Here is an 18,468-nt window from a genome sequence, read left to right as displayed (position 1 = left end):
TGATTTAATACATTCTAAAAAGAAAAAAATAGTACTAACTATAAAAAATTCACTCTTTGTTACTCCTGCTAAAATAAAAACCTAGTAGCTCATTTTCAGAATTTTTAAAGGATGATTTAATCAGTAAATATCTATTTTACATAATTCAAATTAAATGCAATAATTTAAACACTCAGAATTGATTTAATAACTATATTAACATTTTAAAATATCATTCTAAAGCTTAATTATGATAACCGCTTTAAAGGTTCTAATACACAGATCTTAACTTAAACAGGTATCACCAAGGGCGGTGATTATAGTAGCAGAATTAACTGTTAGCTATTGCAGGCTTTATTAAAAGCAGAAATCTGAATCTAATAATACAACATAAATCTAAGAGGTTTTAAATTTTTACTACCTGTATATGCATACTGAATCAGGGACCATAGTGAATTCGGTTCTACACCTTCCATTTTTATTTCTTCTTGTCTCGCTTCCCTAACATCATTAGTAAACATGGCAGCAAAATAATCTGAGACAGAGGAGAGCACCAATCTGAGAACATTAGAAGACAAGGAAAATCAATGACCATACTAAAGTTGATCTTCATTAATAAATGCTCCTTTTACACAGTTCTGTATTTGTAAAATAATTTATAATGTGAACTGAAACAAAAAGTGTTGCCCCAGGAAAGTACACACTGTGTGCTGAGAATCACATGAAACATACTCTAAGTGGGATGAAAAACAATAAATCCTGCTTTTTTTCTCTCTCTCCAACTTTGTTACCCATAAAAAGTGCATGGTACTGGGAAATGCATTTTAAGTTTGACAAATTGCTTTATGCTCTAGTTCCTCCCTTTGAATAATAAATTATCATTACTGAAAATTTTCTGCTGAGGTAAATGATTTATTCTTTCATTACTCAAATATCAATTTCTAACATCTAGGGGGGAAAAAGCTACAAGCCCACAGCATTAAGCTGATTATATATCAAAAAAAAGGGGAAAAATATAAAAGTTGTTTTCCCTTTATCACTTTAAAAATAATCTAAGTATTTTTAATAATATAGTGAATATGTGGGAGACATTTGAATATGGTTTTAGCAAACTTTTTAACTTTTATGATACGTATTATTGTAGTATATTATATTTTGTAATAAAGTTAAAATATTTTTGTTATAACACTACAAAACAATAATATTTTGTTATAATAATACAATATTTTATATTGGCTATGTTTCTGTCCAGATTTTTGATAGTTACATATAAGTAAAATAGGTTATAAATACATATTTTTAAAACATGCATTTTTTATTTCATAATATGTTTTGAAGATACTTCCATGTCAGCACATTTATATAGATTTATTTTATTCATTTTTTAAAGAAATAGAGATTATGATACAAATAATAGTTGGAATTCTCTCTGTGTTCCTCTCTCATTTCATTTTCCTCCCTCCCCAAGAATGCATTGCTGAGTCCTAAGGTGTGCAAAATGTTTTCCAAGGTGCTGTGCCTATTTAGACCCCTACCAGAATTGTACAAGAGTTAATTTAATATTTCCCCAGAATACTGTCAGATGTTATAATTTTTGGCTATTTGCAGGATATTAAATGGTATCTCATTGTTTAGTTCACCTGACTGCTGGTGGGGTTGAAGATCTTTTCAAATATTTATTGGCCATCCAGTTTTCTTTTTATCCACTGAGCAAATGTTAATGCATATCTAGTAAGTAATGGGTACTATTTTAGATACTTGAGATATTATCAGTGCAAAAAAATAGACAAAAGATCCCTTCTCCCACTGAGTCTTACATTCCAAAGAGAAGAGAGACAAACACTATTCAGCAGAAGTAAACTCTATAGTACATTTAAAGGGGATTCAGTCCCATGGGGAAAAATGTCGGGCAAAGGCAAATGTGGAGTGGGAGGTGGGTTTAACTAGAGACTAGTGGAACGGTCTCACTGGAAGGAGACAACTGAGCAAAGAATTGAAGGAGGTGCAGGAATCAGTCATACAGGGATCTGGGAACAGCATTTGGGCAGAAGAGCAGCCAATGCAAAAGTCCAAAGGCAGGAGCAGCATGCGTGGCACACACAAGGAGCAAGGGGTCTGTGTGGCCCCGAGTGAGCAAGGAGAGCCGCAGGACAGAACATCACAGAGGGAATGACAGGCTGGATCCCACAGCCACTGTGAGGACTTGGGCTTTCACACTCAGTGACACAAGCAGTCACGGAAAAGTTTGATGAGAGGAGTGACCAAATCAATTCTGTTTTCAAGAATCACATAGGGTGCTGTGTAGAAAACAGGATGCAGGGGAAAGGAATCAACGAAAGGAGACTGGTTAGGAGTTTCTTGCATTGGTAACCTAAGCGGCGTGGCGATGGCTCACGTCAGAGTGACAGGTAAGGTGATGAGCTCTGTTTTGGAAATACAGAATTTGAGATGCTCCTATGAAATTTAGGCTGAAGTATCTTTTTTAATAAACTGATGCTCATAACATGGACTTTTTGTCACAGTATGTAGTTGCATCTCGTGCTAATTAAGTTACTGAAAACTGTAAGACCAAGGCCATTCTTCCTGATTTTACTTCCACTTTGGAGGGTTTAACAAAGCCTTTGGGACAGAGTGTTAATTAATTTTGAAAGACATAACAAAACCTTTGGGATCATAATGGTGATTAACATTGAACAACTGAATATGGAATTATCAGAAGTAAAATAATGTCTTGTTTTTTATTTAATAGCTTTTTAAAATTTTTGCGTGGAAGTCTTTTGTTCCCGAGCACCACTGCTTTTCATATTTCTTGGGGGTCAGCAAACAGAAGTTGAGAAAACTGTGGTTATTTGAGAATTCTTAACAGTTTTTGCCACTCCATTCCACCATCCTTTTTTTGCCTCTAAATACCCATAGCTTTAATTTCCACTGAGTTTATTTAAAGTTATTTAATATGTAGAATTACATAGGGTGAAAACTGCTTATAGTAACTGAAATCTATGCCAAATAATACTGACTGATCTGAGGCTAGCGTGTTATGTTTGTCATTCTACAGAAGGAAAGTGACCCTTTTGGGGTCACTGAATGTGTAGTAATTTCATATGTACTGTTTCTTTGCAGAAACTCCATGAACTATACCCCTCCCTCAAAACATTCTGTCCTAATAAGCAATTGAATAAGTTACCTCAAATACACACAGCTAAATTACCAAGGAAATATTTCACACATATAGACATTTAGAAAACAATTACCTATGAGCTGGAATTCTGCGATCGCCAGCAACTAGAATTACATCACATAACTGTTTATGTCTCAGATAGTTTTCCATCTTTTTAAAGGTTTGCTCAGCATGATTAAGGGCTTGGAAAAATTCATCTGATGAACATGGCTCCATAGTATGACAGGATGATAATGTCTGACTACTATTGGAAGTCCTGAAAGAAAAGAGATCAGACATTTTCACATCTCTATTACATTGAGAAGATCTTTCCTATCAAGTCCCTTTCAAGCCTTTAACTGTAATAGAAGTAATCAATGCTGCCAGCCAATGTTAATGTATAATCAGTCATCATTTTTGTCTTTTAAAATCAATGCTGGCTCAAATCATACATGTGTCTTGCAAACACTGTAAATGAACGTGACATCTGTTAGTTAATAACTACACATACTCTTTTGACGTCTCTTCTCTAGTCAACACAACATCTCTGCTGAAAAAGAGCCAAGCTATATTCATATTAATAACCATATCTCCTAACATTATATTTAATTGTGTAAAAGGTCATTTTTGGAAGCCAGAAAGGCAGCTATAAATCCAAGTCATCCTTTACTTAAAAATGGGTTAGGTTTCAAGCTTACTTATAAGATATGTAAAACAGGAAATATATTGTCATTAAAAAACTGTGTTATACATAATTCATTTCATTCTCTGGTCAGTCTTCAAAAGCCCAGATAAACTATAACTTATAGGTTAAAGGACTTTGATGGCCTAATATAAAAATTATTTGAAATTTACAAATTAGAATTTGAAAAGTATGAGTTCTGTCTTTATATGATTTACTGACACTAAAAAATTAAAAAAATTAGGACTAAGAATGAACTCATAAATTATTACCCTCCCCCACCCTTGGAGATCTTTTCTCCAAGATCACTTGAATTAACTAATCAACATCTGTTGGCTATGCAATTAACTATAAAAGTACCAACTGTGCCATAACTTAGTTCTCATTTCTCATCAGATTAACTTTTAAGGATATTATGATTCTGATAAATGCTTTATTGAGCCAAGCCTCACTGTATCTTAAGAGAATTTTCTTAATACAAACACCTAATAACCTTATAACAAGAAGTCATTGGATCTTTTACTTTTCAAGGAAAGGGAACTGAAGGCAAGGGGATTAAGAACCTTGCCAGGAGCTACAGAGTTCATTCATGGCAGAAAAAGGGTCCTCATCGAGACTGCTATGCGTTCACCAAAACAGCTTTCTCTTTTCCTTCTTGGAATATAGCCAGGCTATATTTCCCAGTGTTTCTCGCAGATCGATGTGGTCTTATGGTGGAATGAACTGCATCACCTCAAGGCTAAGGTGGCTAAGAGCAGGTATGCCTTTTCCATCCTTTCCTTCTCTATTCCCGAGTTGAATGGAGGGGACTGAGGACTTAGATGAAGGAAGAGGTAAAATACACATATGGAAGGTCACTCAAGCAAGAGCACTCACACAGACTGTGCTCACAAGAACTCTCACATCACATTGAGGTTTATCATTTTTGGAAGTTGGCGGTGTTGTGACCAATAGATGTCTATACCTGAGTCCTCACAGCCTCGGGCATTTTCAATGGCAAACAAAAACAGACCTTAGAAAAAGTTCTTGGAAGATAACTGTCAGTAATGATAATAGAAGCAAAATATATATTATCTAGAAAGGATGTATTGTATACTATGAGTATTATTAGTGTAATGACTTGGAAAGTCTGGTATAACATACTCAACTTACATTTAAAATCATTAACATAAAAATGTATTGAGTACTGTATAACTATATGTTGCCTGTATATATAAATGAGGAAGGAACAAAGTCATCTGATAGACTTAAGAACTACATAGCTTTCTAGCATTTCTTGTTTCACTATTTAAAAATTTGGGACTCTGCATATACATTTTAAGAATGTAAAAACTTACAAAATTAATTTACTGCATATCCATTCAACTATAGGACCTTAGGCATTCAAAAAATTATGAACAGAATTTTTACATCTAGAAGGAACATATGCAATCATTTAATTCAACTCCCTTCTTTTGCAGATGAGAAAATTTGAGGCCTCAAGTCGCTAAAAGGATCAAAGACACATAGGCAGCTGGTTACAAAGCCAGAACCAGGAGACATTCAGAGTATTGGCCAACCATTCACAAAGGAATGGAAATTCTTGCTTAACTTTACCCACAGGCATCAATGAGCACAAGGGCATAAAGGGAAAATAATGGTACACTATGAATGAGGATAACTGAACAGGAAAAAAAGACATTAGAATTAATGATCTTACACAAAAATCTATTGCTCTATGACTGCCCCTTAACTCGGTATAAGAGCACAAGAGTTGTTTAGGTTTCCATGGGACAGAGGTCAAGCTGCTTCAATACTTTAGCTCTGTATAATTGACAACGGTAATACCTCCTTATTATTTCTCCTCCTTATGTACTTTGGCCTGGAGGGTTGAATTGGACAGGTATGATGTGTAATTAAGAGCATTTTAGGAAGGTTCTAGAACTGTGTTAATACAGTAGCTACTAACCCCATGGGGTTATTTTAGCTAAAATTAACTAAAATAAAAAATTCAGTTCTTTAGCTGGACTAGTCATATTTCAAATGCTCAACGGCCCCAATGGGGCTGGCTAGTGGCTGCCAAACTGGATGGTGCAGATACAGAACACTCTGTCAATGCGGAACGCTCCATTCTATAGTGCTCATTCAAACTCCTTGTCACTGTGTATCACTCTGCACAAATTATTTAATTCCTTTAAGCTTTACCTTTTTTAGTAGCAGAACAAAAATAAGTAATACATAGTACTTTCTTTCAAAGGATCCCTCATTGGAGGATTATTAAGTGAAATAATGAATGCATAGCCCTAGCACAAAATAAGTAAACAATCTAAGTAAGCTACTGTTAGTAGAATTGTGCTTTTTATGGCCAATGAGAAGGCCTGTATTCTCAATCTCTTGTCTTTATATAATGTTGATTAGTTGGTTGTCTTTAAAAAAAAATTATTTATTGATCTTAAAGGGCAGGGGGATGAATGAAAAGAGAGAGAGAGAAACATCGATCTGTTGCTCCATCTGTTTATGCGCTCATTGGTTAATTCTTATATATGCCCTGACTGAGGGTCAAACCCGCAGCATTGGTGAATCGGGACAACACTCCAACCAACTGAGACACCTGGCCAAGGCTAATTGGTTGCCTGTTTAAAAAATGACCCCAGCATTATCAATTTTTATAACTAAATTTCATACTTCCTAATTAAAATGGCCTTAGTTAACCCAGCAGACAACCTAACCCACAATACAAACACCTGGGGATAGGCCACTTATGGAGCATTGAAAATCTATTTCTCTGTGATTTCTACAAATAGCAGGTGAGACTTGGAATATGTCTTAGAATTTAGATGAGCGAGGAGAAGAGGCATTGGGACTGTCCCTTCAAGGAGAGGACAAGGCAGTTGTGTAGAGAAATGACAATATACAAGGAAAAATAATACCGTCACCTTTTCTCTTCTCAGGACAAATATTTTCCGATTTTGGAATTTAATAGTTTTTTTTTCCTGGTCCTCTGGCTAGAATATCTGTGGTAATCAGAAGAAATGTTGTTTATAAGAATCACATTTTCTTAAATAATAACGTGGGTGAAGAGGAAGGGCCAGTGGATACTCTCATGCAATACTGGCGAGAATTAAAATAGTAGTGATATTCCTGATAGGACTTTGAGAATACAAATTAAAAACCCTAAAAATGTGCATTCCCTTAGGACTTTATCCAGGGAAAGAATCATCTTTTCGTATAGAGATCTAGCTGCAGAGACGGTTCATCGCGGGTTGTTTCTGACAGCAAAGTATTAAAAACCACCTAAGTTCCAAAAAAAAAGAATATTGGTTAAACAAACAAAAATTATATCTGTGCATAGGAGAATGATGCAACCATTTCAAAAGATGTAGGAGAATTATCTAACGACACAGAAAGCTGTGCTAGAAGCATTAACTGTTTGTGCCCACTCAGAATTCCTCCTATGGTAACAGGCCCAGCTCTACTGTTTGAGAAACCGCACATTTCCTGCCTCAGTCCACATGGTTTGGGGCAGAGCTGACTCTTCCCCGTGCAGAGGAGAGCAAGGAACTAAGGCCTGGTCAATGAGAGTATCATATCTCCTGGCAATCAGAACCAATTTCAGCATGTTTGTTGTTATTCTTTAAAAAGTCACTCTCTTTACATTGAGGTTGCTAAGCTGATAAATAGAAAACTTAATGCTGTTAGTGGCTTTATTGCTACTGCATGAGAAAATGTCATCACGGAGGAAAATGGAATAGAGAGAGAGAGAGAGAGAGAGAGAGAGATTTCCAGAGTTATTTGAGTAACAGGATCCAGCCATGTCTAAAGCTAGGCTCTATTTTTGGACTTTTTATTTACTTATGTGAACCAAAAACTTCTAGCTTTTGCCTAAGTCAGTTTGAGTTTGGCTTCTGTCTTTTGGGACTAGAGTCCTAATTTTAATATTTATATTAGAGCAAAGAAAGCAGGTTGCAAGACAGTATGTACAATGAGATTGAGATTTTTATTCTAAAAACATACTTTTTATTATATACGTAGAGAAAATATACTGGAAAGACATTTCCCCAAATTGTTAATGGTTACTTTGAGGTGGCAGGGTAATCAGTGATTTGTACTTTTTTTATTTTTGCTTGTTTCTGTTTTCCAATGTCTCTATGATAAAAATATAATACGGGAAAAAATCTAATTGAAAAATTAGATGCAAAGAATTCTTGACAGTCCTATTCAGCTGTCTTCACCTCTTGCATTCCGTTGATTGTAACCCCAAACCATTCTTCATTTGTACCACGGTAATGAGTTTTAGCTGGACACATTTTGCTGGACACACCTACTTACATAAGTAGAAACTACATTTCTGAACTTCTCTTGCAGCTGGCTGTGGCCATGTGACTAGGTTTTCAACAATAGAATATGAGCAGAACTGATATATCCAACTTGTGTTACCTGCTTAATGTCCTCCTTTTCTTTCTTTGGTCTTTTCTGTAAGCTGGAATGCAGAGGGGGTGCTGAGTAAGCTTTGACCATAAAGAAAGGATAACACCTTACAGGTTGGAGACCGATATGGAAGGAATCTGGGTCTCTGAGTGAACTTGTGAAGCAGAGCTAATATATTCTTATTCTGTTTAAATAATAAATTCTTATTCTGTTTAAATCAGTCGATTTCCGTTGTTTAAAACTATGAATGCTGACCGATAGAGCATACAGATAGGTATTAGGGGTTCAAGAACTGCTTGAACTGTATGCAAAATATTTCACACACACATATGCATATACATGGCTGCACCTGCACCCACACAGAAAGTGTTTTCTGGGGAGAGGTTCCATAGCTGACGTCCCGGGAATCCATACTATGAATGGGTATGTGTGTTTGAGGGAAGACAATGTCATCTGTCCATCCCAGACAGAAGTGCGTTATAGTTTAATCTTTGCCATCTTTGGAAATAGAATGTTTCATGTGGAAATGTAGAAAATTTTAATTTCAAACCAAACCAGACTGGTTTAAACAAGGAGATGCAGAGAGAACACAAAGAGGGTCAAGAAGGAGAGAGCTCTGGAGAAAAGCTCGTATTATGAAGATAACCCCATGTTTGGGGAGGAGGACCTAAATGCCTTCAGGCTGAGTCGAGGAATAGCAAATCATCTGATCAAGGATTCAGGAGATCTATAGTGGAAACACAGAGTAGCAAGCAACCAATCAGACAGGTCTGCTGACAGCAGATGAAGATTTGAGGCTGCGTCAAGCGAATATACCTGTAAGCCAGACAGGCTTACTGTTTTCAAGAACTAGATAAGAAAATTAACTGGAGAGAGAAGCTGGCACCAGTCAGAGCCAGTCGTTAACTGCTATGTTAATCCAAGTTGAACAAGGTGATTGAATAGTCACAGAGAACTGCCTACTGGTCTGTAAGCATGAAATCTACATATTAATTGTTTGGGTTCAAAATGCAGCTATTTCCAAGCAATCAAGGTCAGTATCAACAGCGGTAAGTCAGGCTGGGAGTATGTGTCCTTGGTACGATGCGATGAAAATGGCACTTTACCTCTGCGGTCTTCCTCCCCAAAACTCACCTCAGTCTAATTATGAGGGAAACATCAGACAAATCCCAGGTGAGTAAGACATTCTGCAAAACATCTGAGCAGTATTCCCAAAACTGCCAGAGTCATCACAAACAGGTCAAGTGTGAGAAACTGTCACAGCCCAGAGGAGACTGACATGATGAGTAAATGTAACATGGAATCCTGGATAGGGTCTTGCAACGGAAAAAGGACATTTAGGTAGAAATGAAGGAAGTCTGAATAAAGTATGAACTTTAGTTAGCAATAAGGTATCAATATTAATTCATTAATAGTAACAGATGCACCATACTAATAAGATAATAATACTAGGACGAACTGGGAGTTGAGCATAGAGGAATTCACCATATACTATCTTCACAATTTTCCTCTAAATATAAAACTGTTCTAAAAATATAAAATTTATGCCCTGACCGGGTGACTCAGTTGATTGAAATGTCATCACGCACACCAAAAGGTGGCAGGTTTGATCCCTGGTCAGGGCACACACCGAAGTTGTGTGCTTGATCCCTGGGTAGGGCATGTACAAGAGGCAACAGATAGATGTTTCTCTCCCACATTGATGTTTCTCCTTCTCTCTCTCTCAAATCAGTAAACATATCCTCAAGTGGGGATAATAAATAGATACGTATGATTTATTTGTTTAAATGCAGTTTCATTTTACTCACTAACTTTGCATGAGTTAGCCTTTCTGTGCCTTGTTGGCCTCATCTGCAAAATTAGAATATAGGGTGTGGCAACAGTAAGTTTATAGCTGTGAGTACCCAAAACCCAAGTTTATTCTTGTATTCTTATTTATTAGTTACTGTATTATTTTCCATACTAACAACTATAAACTTAGTTTTGCCCAACCCCGTATAAGAGAAGCAGTCTAACTCAGAAATCTGTTGTGCAGACCAAATGAGTTAATATACTAAAGTGCTTAGAACAGTGCCTCACAGCGAGTAAGCATCCGGTCAGCATTAACTGTATTATTGTATTATTATTCTTGAATATTTGTAAAGCGCAAAACACTTGATGCCTATTTATTAAAAAATAGCCTGGCACTAAAGTCTAACTTTATAAACAAAATTTGAAATGAATTTACTCCAACTTAAAATGTCAAAAATTACATAATTTCAAAGCTGGCACATCAAGTGAAGTGTAAACCGTGTCTGTCTGTATCATAGTCACATGGTGAGCCATGTGTAAACCTGCTGGCTCTGTTAAGAATTCATCATGAATTAAGGCCTTACGAACCTCAAGTTCACATAAAAAGTGGCAACTCTGTTACTAGGGTCTAAAATTCCTCATGGTATAAAAAAACTAAAGTTTGTATTTTAATATCAAAGTAATGACTTAGATGACTCCTATAGAGAAAAGGTGGCTAAACTATAGACCCGAGATCAAAGTTAAAAGAAGAGAAACTTTTACTTCACTTAAGTCTGCGGCAGCAGGAACTACCAGAAGGCTACTTCTCAGGCAGACATTTCTCTGAGCCAGCACACAACTGATCATACATATCAACCACCTGTGATGCCCGCGAAGTCCTGCTTTAAATTGTCCAGACCCACTGTAGGTGTTAGGATTCTGTGTGTGTAAAACCACCCAGTGTTCTTCCTTTTCCTAATAACTGAAAATGTCACTTTAAGTTTTGAGATCTAAATAATAAATATTATTACTGCCTAAATAAGAAATTCTCCATATGTCAGATGTCTTTCCCCACTGTCTTCAACATTTTATCAATCTATAGTCTACTCATAAAATGTTTACTATATATGTTATTATTTGCAAATATTATTTAAGAAAAGGAGTCATTCCCAAGTTATACACAAAAATTTGATGAGTATTTGTATAGCTTCTTTTGACATTAACCGTGATCGTTTCTGATTTGTTTATAGTAGAAGGGCAACTACCTAAAGAGAATGCTCATTTAATCAAAAAGCTGGTGGCAAAGAAGTAGGACAAAAATCAAAGACTCAAAGCCAGAGGACTAACGGAAGATGTAAGAATCAGATATATTTAATCTAGAAAAATGGAGAAGTAAAAAAATATACACAAATGACATTTCTAAAATCTAGAATGTTTGGTTTTTTTGCAATAAAATGTTAAGATAGAAATTTTAAAGCACTGGAAAAATGAAATTACTTTGACATATTTCTCCTCTTATATCTAAAAATCAGAGACAATTTAAGTACATTCTATTTTTGAATATCTTAGAAATAGTTTGGTTGCTATATAGATTTGAACTGTTCACTCCCATTTTATTTTTTACATTATCAATCTCCTTGACCAAAATTTTTAAAACAACTACATTTCAGATTTTTAAAAACATCATTTTCTTACATTTACATCTCCTATAAATAAAAATATCAATTTTACATTCTTGAAGTATGCACATAGCAATCTCAGTAAAAAAAGGCAATCTTTTTCCTTTATAATGAATAATCCAACAAGATATTTAAATATGAATACTAAAGAATAGATTAATTTCATTTCAGTAATCATTAGGTATGCAAACTACCTTTGTTGAAAGGAATTATAGTAACCACTGTGTGTATAACCTTTCCAAGATTATTCACATATATAAATTTTATAATCACATATGTAAAATCTCTTCAAGTCATAGATATATGTTAAGATTTTTATAATTTATGCTGGTAAATGAATGGCTTGTTTTGTCTAATTTTGTTAAAATATTCTTTATACAGTATATTGATTTTCAAATGGAAAAAATAATTATTCTTTGGTTTCCCACAGAAGTGATAAACCCTGAACCTTTTACTATATACATTATTCTCCTATAGCAACAAGTCTCAAAAAAAAAAAGAAAAAGGAAAAAGAAAAAAAAAACAACCAAAACAATGAAAGCACATTAACTCAATTGATCTCCATATTAAATTAGTTTTTCCTATTCCTTCAAGATAATGTTAAGTCATGAACTAATTAAAAAATTTTAAATGAAATACACTAGTTATCTATGTGAAGATATTCCCTTTTCTCCATTATACAAATGATTATATATGACTGGTCTATATGTGCTATTATTCCAACACTACTACATAATTCCATGTTCTAAAGGTTAGAAGGCAGTGAATATCCTCAAGTAAGATATATTTGAATATATGAACTCATTTTGTCTCCATCTCATCTATTAAAAAGAAAAAGAACCCACAATCAAACTACACAAATGATAAGCTATTTGCACCTTTAAATAATTGGAAATATTTGAGTGTAGATGAATCAGAAAGATGACTTTCATGTTCTAACTTGTTACATAATATGCTACAGTAGTATGCTACTCATTAAAAAGAAAATCCATTGCAAAGATAAAGCCAGATTCCAAGGATGAATATAGATAAAAATCATTATAAAATTTCCAATGTTTTATTTTCTCTCCTCAAATTCATTTCCCCCTCGTGCCCCCTCTTCACCAGTTGACCACATCTAACCCCTCTACATTCCCTTAAACTCTCCTGAAGGAATGTTCCTCATTTCCCTAAATAGCACAATTTTCAGTGAAGTGAAGGTAACTGGAATTAGTAGCTGTCATCTTAGAAAAAGACATGTTACTGTATTCTCTGTATTAGTCTGGAGAGCTGCAACATAGACAAGACAAAGAGAAATAACCGTAAGAAAAATACTGTTGACAACCACATGGTGTAAGAAAAATATTGACAACTACAGTGTTATTTCCTTGTAAAATCTTTCATTTTCATTAAGATTTTAAAATGATTCTATAATCTGTTGCAAACTAAAATGTCATAAAAAACTGTACTATAGAAATGTCTTTGATAGTTTTGCTGTGATTAAGGAAGGTAAAAGAATGAACCAAACTGCAAGGCAATGATGCATAAAACTGCTCCTACGTATTCTTCAAGACAGAGCCAGATCCATATATGGAATACAAGATATTTCCAAATGAATGCTATTTGTTGTCTTTATAATTTTACAGAATTAAAATTAAAATTAGAATATTTTTTAAATACCAAAACTACCACATATACATACCAGAATATTATACATGTGTATGCATGTAGAGGCATAGCCATATAGATTCATAAGTTTTAAATATAATATTAACTTACTTTAAGACATTATAGAGAATATATCCCCACGCCCCATTTCTAACAGTAAGAAAATAATCAACCTGCATGAACTGGAATCAGATTCATTTTCTTCTTCACTAGTGCCATCATCCACTTCTGGTCTATCCAGCCAGTGTGCTCCGCCACAATCTTCTGCTGTAAACTCAAAGGCAGGGACTTCAGAGGTGGATGCCATTGGCCAAGAAGGTGAACTCTGAAAATCCAGTTGGCTGGACCTTCGGTAACCAATTGAAGCCAAAGGCAATTGCAGGCTACATGGATCTAAAAACTTTCTCCCACCGTTTGCTCCAGTCTGTCCTCGATTCCAAAATGCTCCCTGCTGGCTGTCAACTGCAGAATTAGGAGATGATGCTTGATGGCCAAACCACCTCCATCTGATTTTCAAAATCTGCTTCACATCAAACTCTTTACGAGAACCAGACATCCTCAGAGAAACCAAGTGATCGTCTAGGCAACGGGCAAAAAGCACTGCACAGAGATTTGTGCATCCAACCAAGACAAGAGAAGTATATGCCCTGCTGTACACAATAAACAGATTGAAAGGAAAATAAATCACATTCACATATATATCTGCATTCACTTTTATACCACTATATCAGATTATAAAGAACAAAGGCTAATGAATAAAGATGAAACACGGTGGAACATTCCGTTCAATCAGAGCAAACTCTCATCCACCTATCCTGAAGCAGCTAGAGCACTTTCCCCTGCTCCCCTTTCCCATACTGACCATTAGCTCTCACAAACACTGACAGCATTCATTAAAGTCCTTTCAAATGCAGAACACTACCCCCTTCCTTAAACCACAAATGACAGAGACAGAAAGCGCTGTCCTTGCTGCTTAGTATATTAACTCTTTTATTGCTGAAACACGACATTTGTTCCTGAGCATTTTTCTTTGTACTTAAAAATCACTGTAAAATTAACGTGTTTCTATTTTTACACTCAGTCCTCAAAAGAGATATCACAAAAACAATGTTTTTTTTTTAAAATAAGCATTTTTTTAAGTTCCATGAGTTGTAGTGATTTTTCAAGCAGTGCTCTTTGCATGGGAGATGAGGAGGGAGGAGAACAAAGGTGAGGCCCCAGTTGCTTTCCACCTCTGTCTTCTCACTTCAGCAAAGGAATGCATTTAATTCTATAGTAAGATCCTGGGTAAGATGTCATTTGGGCAAAGAATAAGGAGAAGAAAAAGTTTAAAAACTACAAAGGATCAAAATATGGTAGTAGTTATTCTTCTTCAACTAAATAACATGAAACCAGTATTGCTCTAAAATTAGGATTGGGCTATGATTTAGTATGATATCCAAATTTCTATAATCACTACAATAATTTAAATATAAAAAGACATTTTTCAGGGTGCTCAGTATCTAATACTATCTCAAATATTTCACTCAAAAGGCAATAGCTTTTATCAATTGACCAAGAAATAAAAACCTGCTTTGGAGGTTTAAAATACATTGTGAGGTTTGTATCTCTGTATCTTAATCCCATACATCTCTTTAGAAGAATAAAAATTATTCAGAGAAAGAAGAAGGAGAGGCATGAAAAGCCATCTACAATTGTATGCTAAATACTGTAGGACAAACCATAAATACTGTAAGCAAGAGGAAGGAGAGAATCAGGATGGTGTGAATGCATGGGCCAGTTCCACTAGAGAGAAGCCTTCCAAGAGTAGGAAGAAGTTGAAAAGGTAGAATGATGATAGAATGGACATAGGAGGAAAGACATTAAAAAAAAAAAAGCATGAAGTGAGCATATTGACAAAGAAGGAAATACTATTTTAATCAGCCGGCCAGACACACCTAATTAATTTTAAGGAGTGGTACAGATAAAGTTGGATGAATATGAAGAGATAAAACACCTTGAGCACAGAGCAAAGATGTAAAAACTAGCAGGCAATTTTAAGTGGACTGCTGAACAGAGCAGTGCTTTAGGAAATTAATTTGGCAGCAGTATGTGAGTTGCGTTAGAGAGAAACAGCACTTCCCTCTCCTCTCACCTCTGTAAGACTCCTTAGCAACACCCTTCTAACTTCATTCTACCTGTCCAACTTTCTTTTTCAACGTAGACATGCCGTTTCATTCAATGTAGACATGCCATTTCATCTGTGAAGATGGTATTTACGCTATGTTGCTCCCTCTTTTATACGCTGCTTGTGCCCCAATTTCTGTGGTTTTAAAATCCTACTCATCCTTCGAGGTTTAGCATAGGCACTACCATCCTCAGAAAGACTTCAATTCCTCTAGCCCTGTGATTCTCAACAAGGACAGTATCAATGCCAACACCCCCTGCCTCCCTGCCACATCCAAAAAGGAGTGCTGGAAGTTGGGGTGGAATGTTATTTGTTGGAACGACCGAAAAGTACTATAGGCCTTGAGCGAGGCAGGGGCCAGAGATGGTAAACACCTTGCAGTGCATGGTGTACACCCACACAATGAGAACTGCCATTGCGGGAGTCCACAATGATCTTGTCATCATTGTCTTCATTCAAATAAGTATTTACCAAGCATTTATATGTACAGGCACCACAAGAAATAGAAAAATGAATAACAAATGTTTTTTAAAGAGGTTTTAAACAGACTCTGGCATAGGATAGGATAATTAAATGAACATTACAAATGAAGACTGAATTTTGATAAATAGAATTTTATATTATTTTTAATTGGATTCAACCTATGAATGTAAGAGCATTTATCAGGATTCTACTTATGATGTAGTAGCTCCAATATTTAGAAGTAAGTTTGATTGACTGTTGAAGCCTGAACTCAAGAATGGAACTTCATGAAAGCCTACTGAGATGTCAGACATTTCTCAACATAATACAGAGGAGAAATCCAAACACTTAAGGAGATGAGAGTGTTAAAATATTAAATCATGCCCCCCCCCAAGAGGGCCCAAAGGCCCTTTACACCAAGATATTAAGATATAAATTAAACACAGACCTCTTTGATGTAGTAGCTGTTCTGAATAGTCTAGAGATGCAGGTGGGAGATTAACCATTGAAATAGGCATCCTGATTTTAAAAGGATCTCAACCCAGACCTCAGGTTAACAAAAGCCAAGTTGCAGCATTTAACCACTGAGATTTATATATATATATATATATAATTTCAAAACTTTTGTGTCAGTGGACTTACATTGCATCCTTTTTTTTTACCAAGACCTTTATTTTGTCAATCCTCTTCCACTCATTCTCCCCGGTAATCAGTGTTGACAGGCTGGTGTAAAGCCTTTCACATCTTTCTTCATGAATATAAAATCATATACAAACTTACATATACATACGTAGGAGTTTTATTATTGTTTATGAAAGAGATATCATACTGTATGTATCTTTGTGGCATTTTGTTTTTCTCAATTACATATATACACATAAATGAACTAATAATGATCTCTTTAATGGTTGCATAATATTTCATTATTGTAAAGTACAATTTATTAAACTATCTCCTTGTTAATGGGCATCTAAGTTGATTTCAGGTTCTTGTTTTATGTTATTAAAATAAAGTTGGAATAAAAATATGTGTGAGGCTTTTATGTCTATGGAATTTATTCCCAGGAATGAAACTGCTGGGTTGAAGGTATGTGTATTTTATATTTAAAGACAAATTCACATTTCCAAAGCTAGAGAGAACATACCCTTCTAATCTATTTTCTTAGACCCAACTGTCAACACGAGTATTATAATTATTTTAATGTGAGATGACTGCCGGACTTGAGCATATTTTCACAGATTTATTGGCCACTTTAACTTCTAGTTTTCTGAACTATGTATTTATATTCTTAGACTATTTTGCTCTTGGGCTGTTTGTCTTTCCCTTATAACCACCTAGAAGCTCTTTCTTACATTACAGATATCAGCTCTATCTACTTGTTTTGCAAATAATTTTTTCTATTCTATTTTCCAAATGGATTATAGCAACTAGTGCCTGCACCTTTAAAAACATTTTAAAATTGAAGTTTAACATTCAATAGAAAAGTGTACAAGTCACAATGGGAGAGCTCAGTGAATTTTCACAATATGAACTGTGCCCTGGCTAAGAAAGGCACTCAAGAGGCCTTTGTTATGCTTTACCTCAAAAGGTAGCCACTGTCTTTTGCATAAATTAATTTTATCTGCTTTTGAAATTCATATAAATGTATTCTTTTTACCACTGTTTTGAAATTAGTCTGTGTTGTTGTCTGTAGCAGCTGATAGTTGGCTTTTATGGCTATACAGTATTCCGCTGTATAAATATATGACCAGTAAAATCTACCCTATTGCTAATAGACATTTGAGTTGTTTCTAGTTTCAGACTTTTGCAAGTAATGCTACGAAGATTCTTAGATGTGTTTTCTGGTATACATGTACACATGAACAGAAACAAAACTGCCAGATCATAAGGCATGCATATATTCACCTCTTACACTTCTATCAGCTGCATAGGAGAAGTCCAGTTATTCCACATGCAGCCAGCTCTGGTATTGTCAGATACCCTTACTCTATAGGTTTACATAATGGAACGGCTGATTCTACTTTGGAACTGTTGGTTTTTTTTTAATGTTTATAAATTATAATAAATATCTTTAAGAATGTAATGAAAGCTGTGGATGTAAGTTTGTGAATTTAAAAGATGACACTACTACAATAGCAACACTGAAATGTCATTAAGGTAGATGCAGATGAGCTCACTTTGATAGTGTGGCTTCACTCACCAATTTAAATCTCAGCTCTTCAGTAACTGGTTTACATGGGTAATCATTATTACACAAACGTCTCTTCACATAGAGTTTTAAAAACAGCAGTATTTGTTTTACGAGTAATCAATTTTAATGAACCTATTCCTATAGATTTAAGTATGAAATATATATGTTACATAAACACATCAAGAATTAATTTTACTGTATGAACCCAGTATCACTTTGCACCTCAAGTTTTCTCTCAATTATAACAAGAATGAGTGACAACACATGATTTAGAAGAATCCTTTCAAGATGGGTAATCCTGGGATACTTTTAAAAATTTGCCAAATT

The 18,468-nt window shown here is 35.0% G+C and overlaps 1 protein-coding gene across 2 annotated transcripts in view; it reads right to left on the bottom strand.

Moving 5' to 3' along the window:
* KLHL5 (kelch like family member 5) overlaps positions 1 to 18,468 on the bottom strand; it is a 63,576-nt gene that overhangs the window by 35,729 nt on the left and 9,379 nt on the right. Inside the window, exons 1-3 of one of the 2 annotated variants that reach the window (XM_054582048.1) lie at positions 13,495 to 13,950; positions 3,231 to 3,413; positions 401 to 537 (exon numbers count right to left, since the gene is read on the bottom strand). In XM_054582048.1, coding sequence (XP_054438023.1) covers positions 401 to 537; positions 3,231 to 3,413; positions 13,495 to 13,877 — 703 coding nt within the window. In that variant the 5' untranslated portion in view covers positions 13,878 to 13,950. Of the gene's footprint in view, positions 1 to 400; positions 538 to 3,230; positions 3,414 to 13,494; positions 13,951 to 18,468 lie in introns of those variants that run through there. The other variant, XM_054582049.1, reaches the window with a different exon arrangement.

Source organism: Pteronotus mesoamericanus, unplaced genomic scaffold, assembly GCF_021234165.1.
Source record: "Pteronotus mesoamericanus isolate MK-2021 breed Mesoamerican mustached bat unplaced genomic scaffold, CSHL_Meso_final contig_68, whole genome shotgun sequence".
Classification (NCBI taxonomy): Eukaryota; Metazoa; Chordata; class Mammalia; order Chiroptera; family Mormoopidae; genus Pteronotus; species Pteronotus mesoamericanus.
Note: the sequence above shows the minus strand (reverse complement) of the source record. Positions and strands in the feature narration are given on the sequence as shown.